At 42.4% G+C, this 24,846-nt stretch overlaps 1 protein-coding gene across 3 annotated transcripts; it reads right to left on the bottom strand.

Annotated features, from left to right (window-relative positions):
- Positions 1-1,675: 1,675 nt before the first annotated feature.
- LOC119721215 (ras-related and estrogen-regulated growth inhibitor-like) lies at positions 1,676-23,949 on the bottom strand. 3 transcript variants are annotated; one of them, XM_038191168.1, is made up of 5 exons: positions 23,392-23,949; positions 18,878-19,452; positions 5,062-5,118; positions 3,402-3,481; positions 1,676-2,685 (listed from the first exon to the last, which is right to left on the bottom strand). In XM_038191168.1, the coding sequence occupies exons 2-5, from the start codon at positions 19,080-19,082 to the stop codon at positions 2,149-2,151; spliced, it is 879 nt and encodes a 292-aa protein (XP_038047096.1). In that variant the 5' UTR covers positions 19,083-19,452; positions 23,392-23,949; the 3' UTR covers positions 1,676-2,148. The 3 variants fall into 3 exon arrangements, with proteins under 3 accessions (XP_038047096.1, XP_038047098.1, XP_038047097.1); XM_038191170.1 differs by lacking the exon at positions 23,392-23,949 and adding an exon at positions 23,025-23,044; XM_038191169.1 differs by lacking the exon at positions 23,392-23,949 and adding an exon at positions 20,837-21,051.
- Positions 23,950-24,846: the final 897 nt, after the last annotated feature.

Here is a 24,846-nt window from a genome sequence, read left to right as displayed (position 1 = left end):
TTTTGGTCAAAGTTTTACGTGCACTCGGGGGCCATCGCCATTTTATCTGTGGGGGAAGACATCCAATGGCGTAGTCACGGGGGGGGGCGGGGCGTGGGGGGGCGACAGTCCCCCATGAAACCTTGTCGCCCCCCCCCCCCTGAGATTTTGAGTTTCTAAAAAAATTATCATTGATCTACATGACGCCCCCCCCCCATGAAATGTTCCAGCCCCCCCCCCCCTGAAAAATTCCTGGCTACGCCACTGAAGACATCCCCTTCCCCCTGAAGACGCCACGCATGGCTGAAGCAGATTACGTTTGGCCTAACTCGTTCATTATGATATTAAGACTAGGCACTGTAGTCTCACACCAGTTTGGTAATTATCCGAGTAATTACATATTGTATTGGGGCCAAAGTGTAGCTTAAGAAAGTCTATTTCACGAGTGACAGTACAAGTCAGTCAGTCGGGGAGTCAGTCGGGGAGTCGGGGAGTCAGTCAGTCAGTCAGTCGGGGAGATAAGTTTAAAGAAGATACTAGAATGGCCCTGGACACCAATAAAAACAGGGGGGAAATAATGTGATTGAGTGTCGTGGGAAAACGTGTCATAGAGGGAAATTTAGATAAAAGACGCATTTTGAAGAGAAAAAATCAACCACTTTCAACTGGCTTGCATGGTCAACATCCAAAACATGTTTAATAATGAAAAATAGGACCTTTACCAGTACCAATGCAATCGAGACAGGCACAGTTTTATTGGAATAAGGCCATGAATAGCAACGGCTGCGTTTACACCAGTATGAAACATGTACGTGTAGATGACATGAGTTCATTGTATGGATATCACTTCACACGAGATGACATTGATGGTGTCAAAACTAGTTTCTCAAAAAACAGTTATCTCCATTTTGGCAACTAAGCAGTGACTACTAGTTGTTTCATTTCGACATGTTTATATAAATAATTTCAATACAGATACATAAAATTATAAGCATTATCTTTGGATTATTATAATACAAAAAAAATGTATTTACAGATTTATCAGGCAGTATTTAGCAGCACGTTGTTCCGAGTGGGAGTCCTGTCATCACAAGAGGGCGCTCGTCATTGATAACAATTCTTAAGTTCCCTCTGGAGGCGGCAGACCGAAGAAAAGTACATGTACATACACCTTCGAATTAGGTCAGGAAGGGACATGAATATTTACCTACTCCAAGGCACTTGATTGACGAAACAGTTTATGCAATCGAGGCAAAGGCATACACGCACCATAGAAGTAGACAACATTAATAGTACTAGGCCTATGCCGTTTTGGACGGGATTTTTGTCGTTATGGTTTAACAACCTGGGCCCAATTTCTTGGCTCAGCTTACCGTTAAGCGAAAAATCTCTGCTTACTATAGCAGAAAACTCCATGCTTACGTTAAGCGTATTTCGCGGATTAGAGGAAATGTGGCTTCTGCGCACTGGTACAAAACTAAGGATTCTGTGCTTACAGGGTATGCTGGTGCGGTTAGCAAAATATGGTGATCGTAAGCGCGGAGTTCTGTGGTTAGCAGAGACATGAAATAGGGTCCTGAACACAGAGACAACATGCTTGGGAAAAAGTGACTGGATTGACTCTGCGCCCTCTCTAGCGCTACATCAGTCCAATTCATATTACAAAAGCACTATTAAAATGTTTCTTTTTTTCTCATTTATAATAGCTTGTCTGGCAGCGATATCTCTACATTCGTTAAATTTCATGAAGGCATATCAAAAGGAATGTTAATTAGAATACATCCTACATAAAAAAGTATTTACAGCGAGTTTTGAATTAAATGTTGTCCTTAATGTCCAGCGTTGCATAGGGCAGAGGCACACGTGTACAATTAGTTAAAAGCTGACGCTGGAGGGAATAAACTGGTCTGCTGAACAAACCACGCCCATTGATAGAAAAGACTGCGCCCTTATCGGTCATACCTCTTCAACATGAGGTTTTTTTTCAGTTCTGCACTGCAGTAATACAGTATCTCGCCTGTGGACTGCAAAAGCTGACGATTCTCAGTATACAGAAACACTAACTGCATGATTACGATTATTGTGATGTCCTGATTGCACATACATTCAACCGCGTAGGGTCAATAACTTCCTCAGGAGTTGAAGGGAAAAGTGGTGTTCGTAAATGTTTCATTCGTCTATGGTGTCGCAAGAATCGCTGCCCAGGGGGGAGCCACTGCCCCCGTCAAACCCTGTCAGGGCCATCCTGCGGGTATACACAGGAGTGGTGGCGGCGAAGCTGGTACTTCTGGCCCTGGGTCGGGGCGGGTTGGAGTCCAAGTCCTGTTTGCTCCCCACGCTCGTCTTTCTCCTGAGCGTGAACTTGGGCGAGTTGGTGCTAGTCCGTTTGCGGTTTTTGTGGTCCATGTAAAGCCTCTCGAAGACGGCCACCACGTCCTCGTAGGACTCCCGAGCCGACACCTCCACGAAGGAGCAGTTCATGGAGCGGGCCAGCTCCAGTCCTTCCTCCCGCTGCACCAGCCGGTCATACTCCAAGTCCTTCTTGTTGCCGACAATCAGGATGGCCTGCTCGTGGGAACTGGACTTCTTACACCTCCCGGCCAAGAACTTGAGCCTCGTCACCTCTTCGAAGCTGCACCTGTCGTTGATTGAGTAGGCAATGATGAAGGCGTCCGCCCATTTCAGTTTTTCTTCTATTTTCTCCTCCTGCCAAGAGAGATTAAAAAAAAAGAATTAACTACTGTCGATATGTTTCACATTCAAGAAAACAAATAATGTTTTCAACTACTTTGCTGTCATGGACAGTATCAGGTATTTTTTTTATGTCCCAGGCAGTCCATCGAACTGAGCGAACATACACTAAGATCAACAAAGATGAAATATTGACAAGTTAACATATTTCTCAAATACATGTATACGGTTTAGCAGTCTAGTCGCTACAGAAACAGGCCGTATGTGAAGCGATTTTAATTGACCGCACATTTTCCCTGACAATAATGTTCACTAAGATGCCTAGCGAGTGATACGGAGTTATATTTAGCCAAGCTGACTGTGTGCGTTAGAAAATCAGTGTTGTATGTCCATCTCGAGACCAAGTTGTTGCGGTCTCGGTCTCGTTCTATCAAAGTCTCGGTCTCGGAAGTCTTGTTCTCGGTCTCGCTCGGCAAAAGTCTCGGTCTCGAAGTCCTCGTCTCGGTCTCGAAAGAGCTGGTCTCGGTCTTGTTCTCGGTCTCGAATACCTTGGTCTTGGTCTCGGACATGAAGGTCTCGACTACAACACTGGTTCTCTACCACATTTTTCTCAGATACTATCACAGCAACATCCCAGTTTCTCAATTCTAAGTTTGTAATTTTTCAACATAAATCCGATTTCTAAATGATTTGTTTATTCCGCTAACCATCAACTTCCCAACAAGACTAACCTGGCCGGCAGTGTCAAGAATTTCGAAGTCCACAGGGGCATTTTCAGTCTCAAAGAACGTTCGGTGCTTGTAGATGGTTTCTGAAAATGAGCAAGAAAAGACAACTAACATGATATACATGAACTACTTTTCCATAAGCGAGCATCATTTGAAACGAGATATAGCGCCCTCTATAAAAAAAAAAGATTTACAGATGTTGTGCGCGAACAAAAGAGGGGGCTGTGTAACCTAACAACGTGTGTCACTTCGCTGGTTCACATACGCTTTCTACCATTTCCCTGTCTATCATCCACGCATACCAGCGTGCATCATGGAAGATGGTGCTCAACAGATCTTTTATCTGAGCTCTTCTCTCTCCAAGTTTGAGGGGTTCTGGAGCGCTTTTGCTTATTTTCAAAAAGTGATACTGCAATGCGAAACACAACCAGAGGGATCTGCAACACCAGAAGTAATTGACATACTTGTACATTGTTGACACACACCTTGAAATAAAAATAACCTGACCGCCAATCGCGCCATTCTTGCTGTTGACAATGATGATAAATTGCAGCATGTGTCCTCGTACATGTACAATGTGGGCATTGTGAATCAAAAGAACAGATAGCTTTTTCTAAGAGTATTGGCCGACTAAACTATGGTAGTCGGTTATAATGTAATGGCTGCAGTCAATGTCATAGTCTGCGTGGTTGTTTTCTTTTCAGAGATCACTTGTGTTAGGGTGACATCAGCAATTTGATTTGGTACCACGTGCAGGGTCAACAGGTGCAATAATAATTAATTGTTAGGACCCTATTATAACAAATTGGTTGGTTCTATATTGAAGCAATGCCTCTTTAGTTACACAGTCATCCGACAAAAATCACATTTAAAAGAGAGGGAGCATTTCCTTGAAACTTCAGGTGGGATTTTCTGTGGAAACTGGCACACAGATCAATCTCATCAAATAATGGCCATTTAAACGATGAGGGGAGAAAATTAACACACAAAAAAGAACTTGACCCAGTTTGATTGCCAAACTATCCTCTCTAGATGAATGAAAAGGGTCACAGCAAGAAATCGGCGTTCAGATTTGTTTAGAATAGCCTTGATTATACGCGAAACAACGAACCATGTGACCGGTGGCGAGGAAGGATTGAATAAAGCAACCAGGCAAGACCTTGTTTCGACACCGTGTCACACCGCTAATTGACGCCCTACACAATGACCCAAGGGTGACAGACAGGAGGAGAACCCGTGGGCTGTCATATTTCAGTGTCAGCCCTCACCGACTCGCTATTTCATTCAGTCAAACATACAATTTATCTATACGGTTTGAGGTATATATCGACGTCTCAGACAAACGAAACCACGAAATAAAAGTCAAAACTTAGCAACGCGATTGTTCCCCTTTTGGAGTTGTTGAAACTACTAGAGTTGTCTCTACCATAAAACGTTATTTGAAGGTAATCACTCACTCCATTACACATTTCAAAGAATTTTGTTATCAAAAGAAGTGAAGGTTATTACTAAGAAATACGCATCGAATTATATTGTACTGCTTTATAAATGCAGTTGTTTGTTTTTGCAGCGTGTGGGTCCAGATCGGTATAGCATTTGATGTTTCTTGGGGTTTTTTCCAAACCACAACACGATTGTGAAAAGAGTTACTAAATAAACTTACCAAGTGTCGGGTCGTATTCGTAGATAAAACGCCTGGTGACAAAACGTACAGTCATTGCTGAAATGTAAACGAAAAAAGAAAGAAATTTATGAGAACGTTATGTGGTGGGTATTAATAACACTCCCTTTTCACATGTAAATTCACTGTGGACAATTCGAACTGGTGATTGCAGATACGAAGCACCGGCTACCACGGAGTGATCATAAGGTTAATAAAAATGGAAGCTACATTTGAAATATTCGGAAAACAATTATAGATTAAAAATTGTGTCATGTTAAGATCCAAAAGGAATGAAAAAAAAAATAATAAAGCGAGACGAGCACTGCAATCCAAACAAAAATGGGGCCTATTTCTATTATAAAAAACCACTACTGTCAAAAGCTTTCGTAAATGATTAAGCGACAACTAATTTGAAGCCAAAGCTTTTAGGAACAAAACCCACAAGCCCATCGAAAATAAATCACTATTTAAGTACCTAGACGACGAAATATAACATCGCTTGCTCACTGCCAATACCGTGAACATGGCTTGCCTCTTTTATTTCAAGGCAACCAATAAATTGGGTTAGAAGGCAACACTATAAAGAGATTACTGCTTAAATCTCTTAATCATTGACCGCGATCATAAATACGCAGAGGATGTCCCATGTTCGCAAACGGAAATGCATGCATATCTATGATTTAAATGTACAAAGCACTTGAGCTGTACGAACAGCACTGAGACGGTGTTCCTTTCTATACCACCCAGAAACCATCCCCGACACCCAAAGCTCTTAACCTAATACGATTGTTAAGGGGCATGAAAGGAATGGGTTTGGAGAGTGTTTTAACTTATGTTTGGAATTTCAAGAGCATTTCAATCAAGGACTCCTCCATTGTATACTCTCCTCTGCAAACGCCAATTCTGCGCGAAGAAGACAAGGAAAGGAGAGGGGTACACAAGGAGCGCTTGTTGGACGGTGGGAATACCGGGAGAAGAGCGAGTCCGTGAGGGCGAGGGACACAGAACAACAGGGAACAAAGACCAAGCATTCCTGCAGGATTTCAGACAGTGATCTAATTGCAATTACCGAGCTAAATTTCTTTGAAGCGAGCCAGCGTGTTTACACAGACCCTAGGCAGTTACACACTTTTTCTTTGGCCGCAAAACACTCGAGTCGCCCCTTGAGTGGTCTTTACTCGGTCCTGGCTGAATCCTATAAGTACCGTTGTACGAAATAATTGTCAATATTGTGGGTGCGAGTTGGTTGAATACCTCGAACCCCTGACCCCGGGGCTGGCATTAAAGCGACTCATCTAGCTTTTTGACGAACGTGTGACATTAAGATAACAAACATTCATCGCTGATTAGTGTCACAGTAGCAAGACCTTTATACCTTTGAATAGAATTGTTGAGACTGAGAGAGTGGTAATGTACGCTACTTATATTGGCTTGCCTGAGCATTGGGCGTTCAAAATATGAAACACCAGGACACATAACAACCAATATCAGTCATCAATGATATCATACCACAATATACTTCTACTATATATTGATTGGATTTTCAGTCCCGGCCTGATTCCTTGGGTTACCCCAGAACATTCTTCAGGGTTTTCCTCCAAATTCTAAATCTCTCTCATTGTCTCCTCTCTACAGGCTCCTTCTGGCTTTGGAGCTACAGTGCCTATGGCACTTTTGATGAATCCTTGGGTTCATTGCCAGAAATAAATGACATTGACAATAATAATAACTGCTCCATGGTTTGAATAACGATTGGTATAACATACAGCGTACCTACATGATTCCTGCGATATAAAAATAAAATGTCACTGTGTAGTTTGGGTTTTAATTTAATGGTAATGGGCTAAACCATTAGTATGGATAACAGTCCTAAATGATCTCCTTAATAGTCAGTTTACATGAAGTAAAGTCATTCGTATTAGTAGGTTTTACTGACATCACGATAAGCTTATTACTAGAATGCAAGGAAAAATGGCCATGCAACAACTGCAATTGGAGTAGGCTTTAATTGAAATCTCCTCATCATGTCGTCGGCAAATACCGATGCAGGGCGCCATACTTAAGGTATATAGGAAAACTGATGAAAAAACTCCTTGAGGTTTTAAACATATGGCCTTCCTCTTTGGAGCCTCTTTACCCATTGAAAACAAAATCACCCTTTATCTTGTATTTTGGGTGTCGTTTATGTCATTCCGTGCCCAAAATGATGATAAATTGTGTTTTGGGAAAGTACCCTTTCCATGTAAAGAGATAATAGGCTCATCACTAGCGCTATGCATGGCTTTTACCACAAGTATTTTGGGGCTTTTCTTCATTCCATGGTCGGAACTTCTTTACAAAAAAACAAAGAGTAATAGGTGGTGGGTCAACAGTGAGGTTTTGATGACTTCATCGTGTAAACTGTTGGTTGCCTAGCGCTTAGTGCCCTTCGTGGTCTGGAGCGTTGAATTCGCGGTCTGCGGGTAATTCTGCGGGTAATTCTGCAGGTCGTGGGTTCGAGTCCAGCATGGGGTTATGGTGCAAGTACCATTGGACAAGGCACTTTGCCACTCATTGCTTCTCCCCACCCAGGAGTATATTGGGTACCCATTAGGGTAGATGTGGTTATTACGATTGATTTTAGCTGCTTCACGCCGACATGGCAGCAAGGAGCTATACTTCCCAGGGAGCTGAGATTTGGAATGTTTCATTGGCCCGATAAGCTGGCCTGATGTGGCGCCTTGGGCACCAATATTTGTGAATACTTATGAATACACATTATTAGATCCCTGACAAAAATCATCGCAATTTGGTCGCTGTGAGAGAAATAATTCTTCAATTTTTTTATAATTATTTGAAAATTCCAAAATTGTTAAGGCCGACAGTCCCCAGCTATTTGTCAACGGGCAGCTTCTTGTATTAGAATTAAAAGATCTTGTCAAGTCACTAGTGGGGTGTCACTCAAAGCAACTGAAGTAACATTCTATAGAAAACATCCTGATATAATGACGAGCTATCGTCTCGAAGATTCGAGGAGTGTTTTCTAAGAGGGTTTTACGAGGGTCAAGTGGCGAGGTTATTCAGAGGTAGAAGCTCAAGCACAGGAATCTGTCATGTAGGCCTATACTGTCAGAAACCTTTTAAAGCGTATCATTTGGCGTATGTGTCGCAATTTAGTGAAGGGGTGTTAAAAAAATGCAGGGAACATCAAAGTCAGTCATACAAAGGGGAAAGCCGTTAAGGATTTGTATCGAACGCTGATGCTGCGTTCAAATGTTCACTCGTTCAAACTCATTCCATTCGGTAACCTCATCTTTCCAGTCGGCAAATTCATCAATCCATTCAACGAACTCGTCATTTAATTCGGCAAAATCGTCATTCGATTCGGCGAATTCGTCACTTCGGTGAACTCGTCATTCCATTCGGAAAATTCATCATTCCATTCGACAAATTATCATTGCGTTCGGCGTGAGGTTTTGTCCAATAAATCATCTCTTCATTACCGGATGGAATAATGAATTTGCCGAGTAGAATGACGATTTTGCCTAATAAAATGAAGATTTTACCGAACGGATTGACGACTTAACCGATTGACGAATTTGCCAAACGATGAATTCGCTGAATATTAACTTCAGTTCACGAAGCGAGCGATAAGAAAGGCACCCTAAAAAATACAGGTCAAATTTAAATCTCTGGTTGTGATTCCTTTAATGAATAGGTTAATTGAAACCTTTTGTTTGTCCTTACTTTGTCATTAAGACTTTAGTTATGTGCATGACCTCCTTGAGTGAAAGAAGAGTGCGTGACAAAACAAAATAGGAGTGGGATCTCTGGGCAGCAAAGTACCTTCTTTTTACCTATAATCACCTTCCCATTTTATGCAACCACGACGCATTATGGAGATGTCAAGTATAAAGCTGGATGACCATCGTCCACTCACGCGCGAAAAGGAGAACTCCCCCACTTTGGAAAACAAGTCCTTCGCCTATAGATGCAACCCCGATCCATTGCATCATTTATCACCCAGCCAATTACCGAACTCATCAAGAAACCGTTATAGACGGAAACCGATTTAGCTTCCTTCAGTTCCACGCGGGGTTTCCCTATGTACCATAGCCTCAACAGCAAAATGGCCGACACTATTGCGGGTTCCTTGCAACAACAAACACGCTTTATGCGCTGCAAATAGATGTTTTCGCGGCGAAATTACAAATCCATTCAGACTCGGGAAAACTCATTTTGGATTTGAAGAAATCGGAGCAGTTCTTAAGCTTGTAGGTTTAGATTAATGGGTTCAGCTCTTGGTGTTTTTATTGCAGGGGGTTAGTTCGTCTTAGATTCCGGTTCCAGTCTGCAGGTATAGGCTGAGGGAGTGGTCGGCTCCATTCTTGGATGAATTTCATCTCATATCGGCGTCTTCAGTTTCTGGAAGGAGTAGGCCTAAATATTTTTAGTTTTGCAAGGGACCTGGCCGTCAGAGCAGCCATTCCTTATGGACGACGTTTCTTGAAGTTAAAATAACTTTAAAAAGAACAAAACATGTATATATATTTAGATAACGTACACACAAGGTTAGTCAAAATGATCTGGACCCAAATTAAAGACAATATTTTAAAAATGAAGCAATGATCAAAACAAGGGCGAATGAGAAATGTTATAGGCTGGTGTTTTTGGCATATTTAGTGCAAGTTTATGTTTGATTGTACCATTTTGAAGAAAAGCGCCAGCAAAAGAACACAGGCTAAAAAACTCTGACCACGGTTCCATGGCTCAACAAATTATTGAAATCGCGTACTGATGTGACTGCATTGTTAATGCATGACACTTTCACCAAATATATAATACCAGCCTAGTCATTTGCACTTGTATTTTTTTTTTTCATAACTGCTACATATTTTTAATATTTTCTTTAAGTTTGGGTCCAGATCATTCTGACTCACCCTGTACAGAGAAGTTCTAAAATGTACAACAAATCGACTGCAAGTGCCTATACACAGTATTCGCATGATTGCACCATAATGCATAGTTCTCATTAAAAAAACATTCAGAGGTCTTATTCTGAGAACCAATAGCCCTATAATGCACCTTTAAACTTTCCCTTCTAAATTCATTCACCTGAAGACATATTTCTCTATTTAGCCACCTGTATTATCAAAGGACATAACTTGATACGTAAAAACAAGTTAACATTGACTGCCAAATACTATGACTTAATTTTTCGATAAATTATGGTTTCCTCTTTTTTTCCGAAATCAACAGAGCTGCCAATTTTCACGAGCCAGTTTCGGGACATCATGTCAATATTAGCACGAGCTTCATAGCATGGAAATTTAAAAAAAAATTGAAAAGGATTCGGTGTATAACTTCAATAATTGTGTTTCACTATTCAATCATGTTGCTGTGGTTGAGGAGAGAGATAAACGTCAATTTCCTTTCCATACTTCAATACGTCGATACGCAAAAGCTAAAAGCAGATAAGCCTTTGGCTATAGGTTTAGCCCTCCAGCTTAAAGTAAGACCTCTTGCTAAAAGTCCAGAAGAAAGTATTACTACTCGATTTTGCCTTGGAGAGGTTTCATCCCGTAATAACGTGATTATCCCCAGGGTAAGGCAGGCACATGATTCGGGCTGTCATTCATCCTGATTGGTTGTAATTTTGACAACAGGTTGCGTGGGTGTATGTGAAATACAACTCAATATAGGTTCAGTGAAATCTTAAGATACGATGTTCAGCTTCCAAACATTTTCTTGTTTCATAAACCCGTGGAGGTGGCCTGGATCCCCTTTCGCAAGGCTCATGAAAAATTAATCCAGATAAAAATCATCAAATGCATTTTAAAATCATTAAAACACGACTTATATGCTCACGAGCTTACACAAAAGCTTAATATGATCTTGGTATGTGTCCCATAACATCATTTCCCAGCGCGACATCCTTGGGGTGAAAAGATATAATTCTCCAGTAAGGTACTTTGGTGACCTACTGAGGCAAAATGAGGAATGTCCCCAAAAACCCTGTTTTGAGTAATCGACGCCTGAAGTCGGAAATAGTAGAAAAAACATGTCAAAATTGATATTGGTTGTTTTGTATTATTGAGAAGTCAAGGTATCCAAAATTCACACTATGCATTTTTGTTGGGAAAAAAATACCCCCAAAAGTGGAAAAACTGAAGAAGGCTTATCACTGCCGTCTGCCGCGGGCGGCGCAATGCGTATATCTTTTTTTAAAGCCGTTTTTCACGAAATGAGGTTGGCGAAGATTGACTGGACACTGTTGAAGTTCCTGCGGCATATCTTTGGAATAATTTCAACTGCAGAAATAAATTTGGTATCATTGGAAAGCCAATGATTTGTGCTTTAACATGATGTATATAACTTGAAATGTCAAAGGTGGGGGTTACTCCTCATGATGCTATGGCAGGTTTATTTGTACATGCATCCCATAAAATCAACTAACAAGTTACATATGGATGATAGCAATTCCATCCTGTCGACTTGGAAGTTAGAAGCAACTTAACGAAGAGCTCCCAAGGTAAATTTAGGTAAAAGATAACCTTGAATACACAGTAAGTCAGGGTTACCATCAACGTGCGGGAAATTTCAGGATTGTTTCCCCATTACCACCATTATCGTCGGGACAGAACATTCGCAGTTGTCCACGAGTCAGAATAACTTAAATTATAAAATACACTCCAACTTTATTACTTTTGGTCCAGAGGACCCAACCTGCAGTCTTCTTTGTGGCTGCTTACCGACTCAGTGCACTGACTGACAGTCACTCGCGAATTAGACTACGGCTTGATATTGCACACGGGTCTATGGGAAACGGTTGCAGCCACTTCCCATAGACTCGTGTGAACTTTCAAGCCGTAGCCAATAACTCGGACACGGCCATAGACGTGCTTAGTAAAACCTCACTTTGGCCAAAAAAATTGACTCAGTCTCAGATGACTGCCTAGACCGAAATGGCATGAGACCAGCAGATTTTCTAGGCTTGTCTATATATAATAGTTATTAAGTCTTGCTTTACAATGATTTGTACTGAGCCGGTTTCTCTGAGCGGCTGTACGTGGATTAGGGTGGGGATAAAACAAACCTCTTTACGGAGTATTCGGCAATCAGAGGAAGGATTGAGGGCAAGCGGTAGGATTTGCGAGCAAGTCAGAACACAAAGGACACAGCGACGGAGCATACATCAACTGGCCTTTGTCGATTTTTGACGAATGACAAATACTGCGTACTCCGATTACTGTCTGCTGTCTATGAAGGGCTGGTATCAAAAGGCAGTCAGGCACCGCGAGTAATGCTCCATACTGATATGTACATGTATTGGAAGAACTTTGGGGCCGCACAATGACGATGTGCATTTTGATGGCGAGGAGTCCTAATATCCTGACAGTTTCAGAAACCCCCCAAAAAAGCATTCATATCTGCCTTAGACCTTTTAAGCTCAGAGCTAATAGAATGCAGACAACCAATTTTGTTTTTGTTGGTTGGATATGAGCATATTCAGTTTACCGAAGGAAAAAAAGGTACACTGATTGACCATGGATGCATGACGTCATGCCGACATCAGGCAACCGGCTGGCAAAACAAACATCTAGGCCTTTGCATGTTATTTTGCCCATAAACACTCGATGTCAACACTTCAACCACCCACATTTCAAGAGATGCATCGTTTTTAGGTGTTGTTGATACTAGATGCTGATACGAGCGCATGAAATTCTACCTTTGTGTCACTTTATGAAGTATCGCATTTTGGCGAAATGGTTGAACATCTATAACAATTACTTAAAAGTTCAAAAAAGGTTTAAAGCAACAATTTCTGCATTCCCGGGTTTTGGGTTACCAGAATATCAGTGCAAAATTTTTCACATCAGGGAATCGTGTATCGGGTTTTTTTGTGCATGGGGATGCGGATTTGAGGAGACACAAAGAATATTAAGTCTCGGGATAAAAATAGGCCTTTATAATGTCATGCGTGCCAAGTTGCAAACACGGACAATAGAACTGCTTTTAAGGTTGGTTGACTAACAACAATTGAAATCCTTCCAGGAATCCTATCGGTTAACAAATAGTCCATGTGGGAGCACAACAGGCAGTAAACAGCAAAATAATCTGAAGAGGTTCATTCAAACCGAGGAAAGTGTACAATATTCCCCCTCCCCTGGGAGTATTGGTAGATGACCTGAACACTTTCAAATATCACTCGTGACTAATGACGTAGCCAGTGACCTCGTCAGAGCACTTCATGTCAACCAGGGAAATCCACAGCAGACTATAACTTATAATGTATAGCTATGGCCGCGAGTTACAGCATCTGTGGAAGTGACTGAAGCTATCTATTTCCTCTTCTCAAATCATCCATGTGTGTTACTGCATGCTGGTCGTAGCCAGAAAATTCTGACGCACTGTTATATTGACTTCTTGTAGAGAAAGTCAGGGTATCTGACTTAAAGTTGGATACCATGCCTCCCTCAGTCCCTCGGTTGCATGCCCAAAAATTATGCATTTCCCTTATCACAGCCAGTAACAATTCATGGCGGTTTGCTAGCTAATGTTGCACTTCAACTTGCCAGAGAGGTTATTGACCCAAAGGGTCAGTCAAAGGAACGATATTGGACATCCATGAATGGCCTGGGTCACAACATAAGTTGCCGAAATGTAAATCTTCCCTTGATCCCGTTAAAACCAGATAATGGGTTGATGCTTCGCCAGCTGGCCCGTCCCTGACAGGGTCGCCATTGTAGGAGAGAAGCCTGGGTAAACCACGGTAATCCTGTGTCAAGTTCACTTAGGTTGTCCCTCTCAAGTTGGTGGTATTTGGACCGGTGATGGACCGACGCGGCGGGTGGGATGGGCACGCGTCTCCTTGACATTCTCCATTTAGCTTGTTCGGGTTGTTTGAGCAGCCAAGTCTGTCAATTATGGTTCTCGTTCTAATTTTATTCGAATACAGATGACCCAATTACTAGATAACGACAGGATGAAATAGTTCATGCTGATGGAAAGTAGACATCATGAAATGTTCCCGTGCTGTATTGTAAAACAAAATATTACGGCGCGTGCGAAAACGAGGATGCTCTCCGGCTTTGACAAGCTCTTGTTGAGACGTTAAGCTAACGGTGTTTTTTAAACCGACATGATACCAACTTAAAAATCTTGTTCACACCCCCCCCCCCCCCGGATATCATGCTATTCAGCGAAAAGAATTTCCTTTAAGTTCTTTGGCTCTGTCCTTCTTCAACCTACCTCGAAATGCTGTTAACCACAACAGCTTATCAAAGAGCAAATTTAGATAGGCTTGCCAAACAATGTCAAATCATTTGACAGGATAAGATCGCAAGAACCACGAAAATAACTCGGTCCACTTCGACGTGTGTCTCAAAGTGACAAAGGGTTTCTGAACACAGAAATATCCTAACGAATTTGCTCAGCAGAAGTTTGGTACTGGTCAGCCCAACTTTAATTTCATGTAATGCATATTACTTGCGCCTTGTTCTTAGCTGATGTTTTTAACTTGTGGTACATATACATTTGTTAAGAAACGGTTCCTGCTTGAAGTGTGTACAAGTTCCCATAGTACTTTAATCAAACCATAGACAAATGTGTCCTATCTCTATGAACAAACTGAGCCCTGGCTTCTAGTTGACTGTTTCACTTCAACAACAGTAAATATAATTTTCAAGCACGATTCAGACTTGTTGGTGTAAAGGAGAAGCCAGCACACAAAACCATTTCGGTAGAGGGTAGAAATTGTTTCTCTCCAAAAATTGTTTACAAGAACGCTTCATGTTGAAACACCTGCATTATGTTAATTTGCGGCTTTTGATGACTGGAATGTGAATCAAACAAGGTCTTAAACCTTTGCAACATTGTCAATTTGACCGTCCGACCATGCCAGCAAACCTAGGCCTAAACCGTATTCCCGTCACGTATTTCGGTTCTGTTTTCATATGGCGCCAAGCCGAGAATTTATAGAAATGAATGACGCGGCTTATTGTTTAATCCGCGAGATTGAGGCAGCGCACACAACACGTTTTCATGGGGAAAACTTTGATAAAAAGTTGGTCTACATAAAGTACGATACCATCACACAAGTACAGCAATTGATTTTGAAGGTTCACCGATACGTTGTCGTCTATGGGCTTGCTTTTAAGGCATGCATTCACGCTCGAGTTACAAGAGGAAAGCCGGCCGGGATCAAACCAATTCTGACAGGTGAGAGGTTTGCTACAAAGCCTTGGCAAAAGCCACAAAGCCCGATTCAGCGGGAGTGAAATCAGACAATGCCTCCCCACTGCTCCTCTACGGTTTCTGTTCCCCCGGGGAACATCTAAATCTGGCCACTTTACAAAATCCCGTTTCGGTTTATCCCTCTTTGGGGACCTCTAATGGCAACTAAAACAACCCCTGGGAAAACCAAGGGGAAAAGTCTTGAAGAAAAACCTCTGGAGCGGACGGAGACGGGATGCCTTCAGCTTCCCGGTTGCACGCACGCTGGGGTTACACACTGGGCCCCGACCCGGGGGAGCGGATTGACGGAATTGGATTTTTTTTCACCACGCCGTGCACCTTTTCAAGTCAGCTAGTCTGCTGGTAGATTATTGTCGGGAGAAGCTGGTGGCGCGCGGGGGTTTCTTGTTCTGGTTGGCGGCTCAATCAGAAGACAACGTTGTAGGTGTTCTGCTTTATTCGCTAGGGGAAGACGACCTGTCACTTGCAAATCGCGAGCAATAATGGTGTTTGGGTAACTAAACAGGTGAAAAATGGGGGATTAGTACTCGGAAAACATCACAACTCTCATGGACAAAAAGCTCCGGGAGTGGAGATAAACTAAAAACCCAATGTACAAAGCAACGGACAATGCATTGTCACTCATTGTATAGCGCTATTGTGTTACAGTTGAGGTAAAACACTGAATTGCCGTTGACGGTAACCAAAGTGACATACATGTAATTCCAAAAGACAAATTACAGTTAACACTCAAATGCATGTACAATCGACGGTGGACAAGACATTTTGCATCTGAGGGCATCTTTTCTCTCTAAAATATGATACGTGTAGCAGATTTACGACAGTCTCTATACGGGGCGGGGGGGGGGGGATACACGACCGTCTTTTGTCCCTAAACGGGCCTGATTTACCCCGAACAAAAAGTTTTGCGACAGAAGCGGTGAATGTCAAAGGAGCGAGCGACTGCCTCCCGTAAAAGCAAGTTATAGCGACCGGTGTTTTCACTTAGATTGCTGCTTTGGTTTCGCCGAACCAAAAAAAACCCTAGAATGTCACTATTACTAACGCATCTTACTAGTACTGCCGGCCTTGATTGGAGGACAAACATTTACCGTATCAACAAAAATGAGGTGGCATTGAGAATATATTACGAGAAGATCGGTCGTCCCGTTCTATGGGAATTCTTTGGGAAACAGCGAGAGTATGACACAACAGTGAGGAGACGTTTGAATAGGGTACACACGGAAGTCATCTGATGAACACACTCTGGGTCATCAAGTACTCTCACACTATACAGACACTGACAAGACTTAAAATACATTGAACCCGCAGCATCCAATGCGGGTACGTGCCGAGTAGCTAGTCCCCAGACTTTGAAGAATCTTTTTAACCATCGCCAAGCGGATTGGACTAGCAATAGGCATACAATTGTATATGCAATATGCATACATGTAGGCCAACTATGATCAAATTCACTGTCTATAGCATTTAGACCTCCAAAGTTCGTTAATTTAAGACTGCTGCGTCATCCAAACGAAAAGAAACAAAAACAATCAAAAGTGGAATTGTTTTTGCCTTACTTGATATAACCCCATTCATTTTACGATATTAGAAAGACTAATACCGACAACAATGCTTGCACATTCAGTCCTTTCCCCAAGAAAGTAAAACACGACTAACAATAAATTTGATATTCTCAGTAATTATTTTGCTTAATGTTTTTGACATTTGTTTCAATTTCCAAGGTGTATGCAGACTGAGAAATTACCTGGCTTAAGCACTGAACATTCCTGCTCAAGTGTTTTTAAGTTGCGATTGGGCATCAGGGCCTTGGCGCCTGTCAGTAAACATGAGGGGCGGGAGGGTGATTGGCGGACAAAGAGTTCAACAGGGTATACCGTGATTCGGGCGATTCTTCCCCTTCGAGGAACCCGGCTCTCACGGCGAGACAGGCATCACGGACTGTTGAATAATCAACATTCATCTGCCCCAACATCTTCTATCCCACTTCCTTATTTTTTAAAACCCCAACTCTTTTCTCTCCCAAATGGGATTAGCGGCAAAGAAAGGCTTTATGAGATTGGTGGGTGAAAGCAGCGTGTATGGAGGTATGTCAATAACCGCTAGGGAGGGTTACGCGCCCGCGCCAGTAATTAGGAGTGGAGTACATCGAGGCTAACCACCCTGCAGTCTTTCCCATGTGGTTGAAGTTATTGACCCAAAGGCCCAAGACAGAGAAGTTGCGAAGTAAAATACCGAGATTGTGGGAAGCTTCCGAACCGTGTTTTTGGTATGGACCAGGGGACTGCCATGAGCACTTTGCTTCGTTTGGGTGAATGGGGTCTTAGCTTGGAAACTTACGAAGAAACGAGTGCGAGAAGGAGTCTTTCTGACTCGCTTTATTTAATTCTAATTTGGCGATTCAGCGCAACGAACTGGCGAATCGAGTTCGTAAGAGCAGTTAGCTTGACTTTTAATCCCTGGCTTCTCATAAAAAGGCCTGAAATTCAATATTTGCAAAGAGGTTATCTACATCTTTGACATGTTATTCTGAGTTTTGCCTTTAACCGATATGGGTGAAGGCAAAACCAAATATTCTCAGCGCAAAATTCTATCATGGGTGTCACTGTAAGCCATCTATTATTGCTGTGAACGTAACCGCGGAATTTTGACAAAAGTACAGTATCACCCAGTAGGTAACTGTCCCAATTAGGGTCTGTCCCAATTAGGGTCTGTCCCAATTAGGGTCTGTCCCAATTAGGGTCTGTCCCAATTAGGGTCAATGATAAGAATGTTTGACATTATACATGTATTTCAAAAAAACGTATTTGTCTAATCGCGTTATTGGTGACGGATTCAGTACAAGAAATTCCGTTGAATTTAATAAGGGAGAGGAGAGAAGACATACATGTATTACAATTGATTTCCCTTAAGTTTAGTACAGTAACAAACACTTCGTGATGAGGCTGACGGAAGGAACCTCAAAGCAAGTACAGCGACTAAAACCATGGCGCTTTTTAATGTTAATACACATATCCCTGCTAAAACCTACAGCTTCGCCAATGAGTGTCCTCATTCTCATCACCCTTTAACTTTTGTATACTTCATCGGGAGTATAACAGGATCTACGTTCTTCGTTGCTGTCAAAGTTACCCAATACTCATAAACAATCTGCACTACGTTTTTATGGATATCGTCCGACACAAGGCCATCCTTGCCCAGGACCAAAACAAAAGTGAGAACAACACAGCAAAAGCCATAGACCTAACAATACCAGCACGTGAAAAATGCAGTTTGAATTATGTTACTTCCTCCATGGTAAAAGGTAAAGGCTCATAGGTTACACCGGTTGTGTGGATTTCTTCACAAGACGTAAACGGCTACTCAACCGAAGTATAAGCTCAATCTTTAGGGTAGTTTCCTTACATGACAAACCTCTCAGATATTGTCATCCGATTATTTTACGTAAGAGTAACACTACATACTGTGGAATCGGACTGACCTGTGGATTTGCACATATGCTTAAATTGACACCACCTATATTCAGCTGGCGTATCTCGTTTCGGCTGCTTTTTCAATTTACCAAGTTCAAAATGCTTACCTGTTTTGCCGACGGAAGCCTGTCCCAGCACGATGACTTTGAAGGGTTTGGCCTGGGCCACGCCATTCCGCCGAACCGTGGACCCCTTGCGCTTGAGCCCGCTCATGTAGGCGCTACCGTTGTTGTTGGGCGGCGAGTTGGATCTGGACATCTTGGTTGGCATGGCAACCGCCTCCGTGGTAATGTTTTCAGAGAGTGGGTGCATGGACAGCTTTCGATTGTCAGGCGAGAATACAAACACCTCCCAGCTTCCGCCCAGTCGAAGGTGATGTCCACGCACAGGCTAGGAGAGCCAGTGGCTCGTTGACTGAAAAATACCTTAGGGTCGCTGCATCAGGTGCAACACAGGTGGATTAATTATGTTCACATCCAAAAATACCGTCATGTAATGCGCGGGTCCCAGGCTGGGCGTAAACCGGCTTCGGTATTTTCACCACTTATTTGGAGCGTGTGACACCGACCTTGTGAGTCCCGGTCAGTCTCCTGTGGAACTCTCCAGTCACTGGGGTTACAATAGCTGGGTCAGGCTCGTTGCTATCAGATGGAAACACTGCTTTAGTTGGTACACGACAGACCTGTAGGGATAAAATTCATTGTGAATTATGCTGTACTAAAATGAACTCTGCCAAGCAATGGCAAGGCCGACAGCCCGCATCCATCATGTTTTATAGCACAGTACCAAAATGTTCTCGTTGCAATCTAAACCTCTCTCCAGTGCGTATCATTATCGCATTTATAATCTGGGTCAGACACTCGGGTCATTGTGACATTCAAAACTGAGCACGTGTAAACAAGATAAACTTATATTTTATCAGCGGAACAGATGTATTGCTTACTGATGACAACAATGTACGTGCACGTATGTTGTCATCAAAGTTACTAAAATGAATTTAAAAATGAATTTCCAGTATTTTCTTGTTGTTACAGTGTATATCTTTTGCGTGCACCTATGAGAACACGGTAGGGAAACGATGTTAGGCCTATACTACAACAAGCACAAGCTAACTGAAAAAGGCCTGTGGATAATATCATGTGAATATCAAAGAAGATTAAGTGGGTTCTGGAAATATTTAAGTTGATGTTTCGCAAGCAGAAAATGGACAAAGATCCAGGTTGCCCAAGTCAGATAATTAAATATCCCGAGGCCAAAGGTGCATATTAATGATAGTTGATGATGGAATCATGTTCTCATGTTCGTGAGTGAAGAAACGGTCGTATGCTGAGATGCAATATCTCAACTGACGGATGTGTATATACGTCAAAACACTGTTCGCATCATCCGATGCAGTAGTAGCTTGATCATAGATACCAAAGGTTTTAATGAGTTGCAATGTTTAAGCACGCCACTTTATGCCAGTCCCAAATTCAAACAAACAAAGCGGCAAATATTTGCGGATTATAGCCTGGTCCCGACAATCCAGTCAACATAGGACAGGCTCCGTGCCGCGCCTTATCGCCTTGATCAACAAATCTAATGTGAACATAACGGTCCGGCGCTCGACCAAGACAATCCAATCAAAATATGTTCTGTCCTTTCTGAACTTTACTTGTTCGGGAACACTAATCGTTTAGGACCAACTACATGTTGCTTTTAGGCTACCTGATCATACTCTTAATCAGGGGCGTCGCCAGACCCAGTGAAATGGCAAAAATTTGCCGAGAAAGCACCGATTTGGCACCGATTTCCGTACGTGCTGCCACAAAATCTTACGCGCTGCAAAATTAAAAAGAAGTCAGACACATGATTTTGCCTGTGCAGGACGACGATGTTCACGCAAAAACGATGAATGGGAGGCAGGCACATTCTCTCTAATGAGTCCGTGGTGTTCTGTGTTTTGATGTGGCGGTTCATTTGCCGAATGATGCTCTAAATCCCGAACCGATCGAGGAGCAGTGTCACACCCCCTACCCGTACCCGTGCACCCACAGACCGGTCCGCTATGCTCTGAATGGCATTACCTTCTTGCCTCGGGTTTGGAAACTGGTGGTAACTGCGCATTCTGTGGACTAGTTCTTAAGTCCTGGGTGGTATCGTGACGTTTGACGCAACTCGGCAAAATCCGGGCAAAAACAAATTCGGCATGGCACTATACTGTCCGTCGGCTGGACAGAATCTTGTCAATGTAAATCACTTCGAAGCTTGGCGCAACATTTTAACGAACGCTCGTAGAACAAGTCTCTCCTGGATGCAGTGGTAGGCTACATGTAATGTGAAATGAATGAAGCTATGTGACGGGTGTTACACAATGTACTGTGTGTATATTTGTACAATGTACACACATGTATGTACATGTACAATGTACATGTACATGTACGGAAAATGTAAACGTATATATGTACATACATTGTGTCGTGTTTGTATATCGCTTTTGTCCTACCATGTGTACTGCCGGGCTGGCATGCACTGCTAGTCCAGTCATGATCTGCCAACTATACTCTAGGTTTATTGAGATCCCATGCATTACTTTGAAATAGAAAGATAACTTCTTGTGGGAGAGACTATAGGATGGACAGATGACAAATGATAACATACTGCATGTAGTTGAGAAGTATCTCTTGCCATAGTGAATTCGGAATGTCATCATGCCAGATTTTACGAGAATGGCCTCAAGCTGTATGTGAAGTACGAACGTTAATTTCGCTTGCGGTTGAAAGTTTTGAATTTGCCGAGATTTGAAATGAGAAGCGACATTCAGATTGCCATATTCCATGTATTGACGTATCGCACACTTTTCATTTTGGTTTTTCGTTCTGCGCACGGAGATTCATTAAGGACAAGCACGCGCGCAATGGAGGGAAGAATTTTTTCCCAATAGGCCTAAGTATCTGCAAGCACAGTAGAATATGTCATCGATGACAAAAACATCGCAACCAACTCGTCTGTGGAATTTTTTAATATAGGGTACTTCCCCTCGTCAGCGCAATTTCATAAGTGTGTATATTCAGTTCTTTAACACCGTGTCAAATGAAGACTTGAATGGAGGACTTAAACGGCCACAGCATATAGTGGACTAGTCCAGGCTCAAACAAATTTATCGGTGGAATGGCCTAATTCCCTTCGCAAAAACTAGGGCCTACGTTCATTTTCAGTGGAGTAAAACTGATAGTCTTTCAAATATGGGCCAAATTTTAATAATGGTTTGTTTGCCATTGAAATTAACATACAACGCGGCACTGACAAATGGCAGGTTCCGAAGATACGTTAAACATGACTTGCCAAAAGTTAACCAAGTACCATCAACCCCAGAATGCGTGTTTGGCCTAGAAATGTCATCGCTTAGGTGTGAAATAGCTGTGGCTGTTTTGTTCTTTTTGTTTGTATATTTGGTGTCAGAAGTCTCTCGTCATGTCTCCATGAGATTTTAGGTACAGGAGCGAGAAGTACATGTAGACATAAGGAGCGATGAGCAGACAAAAAATTGAAGTCAACTCAGATCACGGGAGTAGGCCTATGTACAGGGGAAATTTGCATCGCGTTGTGGTCAGCCGGCAGCCCTTGAGGTGAAACATCCCTGCCCGAGTGATGGTCACGCACCTGCATGCCGATTTACCGTCTGTGTATTTTATGTAATCCCAACAACCTTGGCAAGACCACCAAAGAAAACAAAGTCAGACAATCCGATTTTTTGATTGATGTTTGTGTGGTTTGTCAGATATATTTAGCGCCGACGACAGACTGTCCTTTGTGGCGGTTCAAAAGGGTGGTCGGATAATGAAAAGAGAATTTTGTGTGCAAATACAAGGTTTCATGTCTAGAAACATTGAAAACAATTTTTGAGGTTTACAAATATGCTACAGTGCACTTTCCCACTCGCGTGCATGTGACTTCCTAAAGTTCTGTACATGTTTGGCTCTCGAGAAATAATGAGCCTAATTAAAAGTCTATAAATATTATAGGATGTTTTTTGAACCAACAACCATGCTAAACGACCGCACGGTTTTCGCCTTAAAAAGGAAACACGCCCGCCAGGAAATAAACCAATCAACAAAAAGTAAGCATCGAACTGGCTTCCTCAGTTGGTAGAACGCCGCTTCTCAGATTGGCAATTAATGATGACAGGATCACGAAGTTGATCATGCGTTTGACTCAAGTTTTAAATGCTTACAACATAAGTCATTTTGGGAAAGAAATAATTAACTAACTTACCCTCCCCACTCACCATAACCGAAACTGTTCTGTCCCACATACTAACAGTGTACAGAAACATGCTGTGACGTACATGCATTATTAAGTAGTTGAATAATCAATAAGTGCATACCAATACCACAAATCCTCAATGTGTATTCAACAAATCTTTTCCATCATTCGATGAATGGAAAATAAACTGGACATTTACTTTCTCAAATCGACCCTCACCTTAGTGATCGTCATAAGGTGCTGCGAAACATATCCCAGAATAAAAAAGAAGCCCCGGTGATTCCACATTGAAGAAAGGAACAGACATTTTTGTCTGATGGTCTGATCACATCCCAATGGCGAATGTGCCAACTATATCAAAATCTCGCAAACTTACCAAGCCCCGTGTTCGAGCTTCACATGAGCCTACACAGAAACAGTATGAAGAAACTGATTTCACAGATGGAATAGTTTCCGGGGCCAGCAGTAGAGAACGAAAACAGATCCAAGTTACTAGGAGGCCTAGCGCTCGGAATCACGTAGGAACTCCCTGCATACTAACGACAACGTCCATGTGCGTCAAACACTACCGGCGTCCTGAGAAAGATGCATCCTTCTTCCGCGTGGACGTGTGAAAAGAGTTTGCTTGTAAAGAGCGCGTTCCCGATAGAGCAATAATTCGCGGATTACACAAGCTGTGAAAGACAATCCGAGTCGGCACTCACTGATCCCAGATTAAGGCCTAATCCCCTGTCTGGAAATAGGACAACAAGGTATTGTTTCGTCGGTAATTGGAAGCCAAGAGTTTCAAAAGGCACTATAGTGGGATTTTAACAGAAGGGAGAGGAACAAGATGGTATAAAAACTTCATTGGCTTGTTAGCAGCGATATACACATACTGAACACAGACTGGAAGGTGTTTATTACAGCTTTACAAACGGCAATTCAATGAGGTTGCTGAGGCGTGCAGCTATATAGCCAAGAAACCAATGAATGCCAACCCGCGTGAATCGTCTACGATTGGCGGTCAGTCCATGATGGGTCATCCTAACCACTTGACTTTATCCCTGGAGATGTCTTTCCATCACTGAGCCGCGGAGACCGAGGATCGGAATGATGGTACATGTACATGAGCACACAATGGATCGCACCGATACATGTACCATCATTCAACGGCGAATCATTTGGGGCTAGTTGACAAGACGAATGTCATTGGAGATGACCGACAGAAAACAAAGAGGGGAAAATGACACGAGACAGACAAGAATGTTAACCAATTGATAGCAACCCTAAACAGTTTCAGCAATGAAATAGCAACGACCATCTTTATCGTGACAATAAACTGTTAATTAAACTCTCAGTCTGTGTATGTTTTAAGACGATCAATTTCGTTGAGGTAGAACACACACACACATACATTGTAACAGAGTTTCCGAGGACATAAAAGGGTGACAATTTGCAAATAAATGTGGGACATCCCGTTTCGCAAACTTTCGTGAATGACCGTCCGTCAGCTCCACCTTTACCGACCAACGTTGGTGGGAAAGGGGTGCAAAAAAACCCAAAAGATGTGGCCAATTTCCAGCTCTGGTCTCAGTGGAAGACTGCATGCTCGCACTCTCCGAACCAAACGGACCCATCCCTCCACATTATTTCAAAATGAACCTTTGCTAAAAAAAAAAAAAAAAAAGTAACAATATAATACAATTACAAGACAAATACGCCAAGCTCGATCATGTAAAATTGATAATCAGTCCAGCACTCGAACAATCTCGTTGCCAAATTGATGGATAAGAATAATGACTTCTCGAACATTATCAAAACCAGCGAAAGTACAACAGGGCAACTTTCT

The sequence above is a fragment of the Patiria miniata genome, unplaced genomic scaffold (genome assembly GCF_015706575.1).
Source record: "Patiria miniata isolate m_02_andy unplaced genomic scaffold, ASM1570657v1 HiC_scaffold_13, whole genome shotgun sequence".
Classification (NCBI taxonomy): Eukaryota; Metazoa; Echinodermata; class Asteroidea; order Valvatida; family Asterinidae; genus Patiria; species Patiria miniata.
Note: the sequence above shows the minus strand (reverse complement) of the source record. Positions and strands in the feature narration are given on the sequence as shown.

What these genes read in the sequence shown, in the direction of transcription:
- LOC119721215 (XM_038191168.1), bottom strand. Translation starts at nt 19,082, where the DNA reads ATGCACCCACTCTCTGAAAACATTACCACGGAGGCGGTTGCCATGCCA. An exon ending in GGCTTCCGTCGGCAAAACAG is followed by an intron (nt 5,119 to 18,877) that starts GTAAGCATTTTG and finishes TTTACATTTCAG; the next exon opens with CAATGACTGTACGTTTTGTC. An exon ending in CGAATACGACCCGACACTTG is followed by an intron (nt 3,482 to 5,061) that starts GTAAGTTTATTT and finishes GCTCATTTTCAG; the next exon opens with AAACCATCTACAAGCACCGA.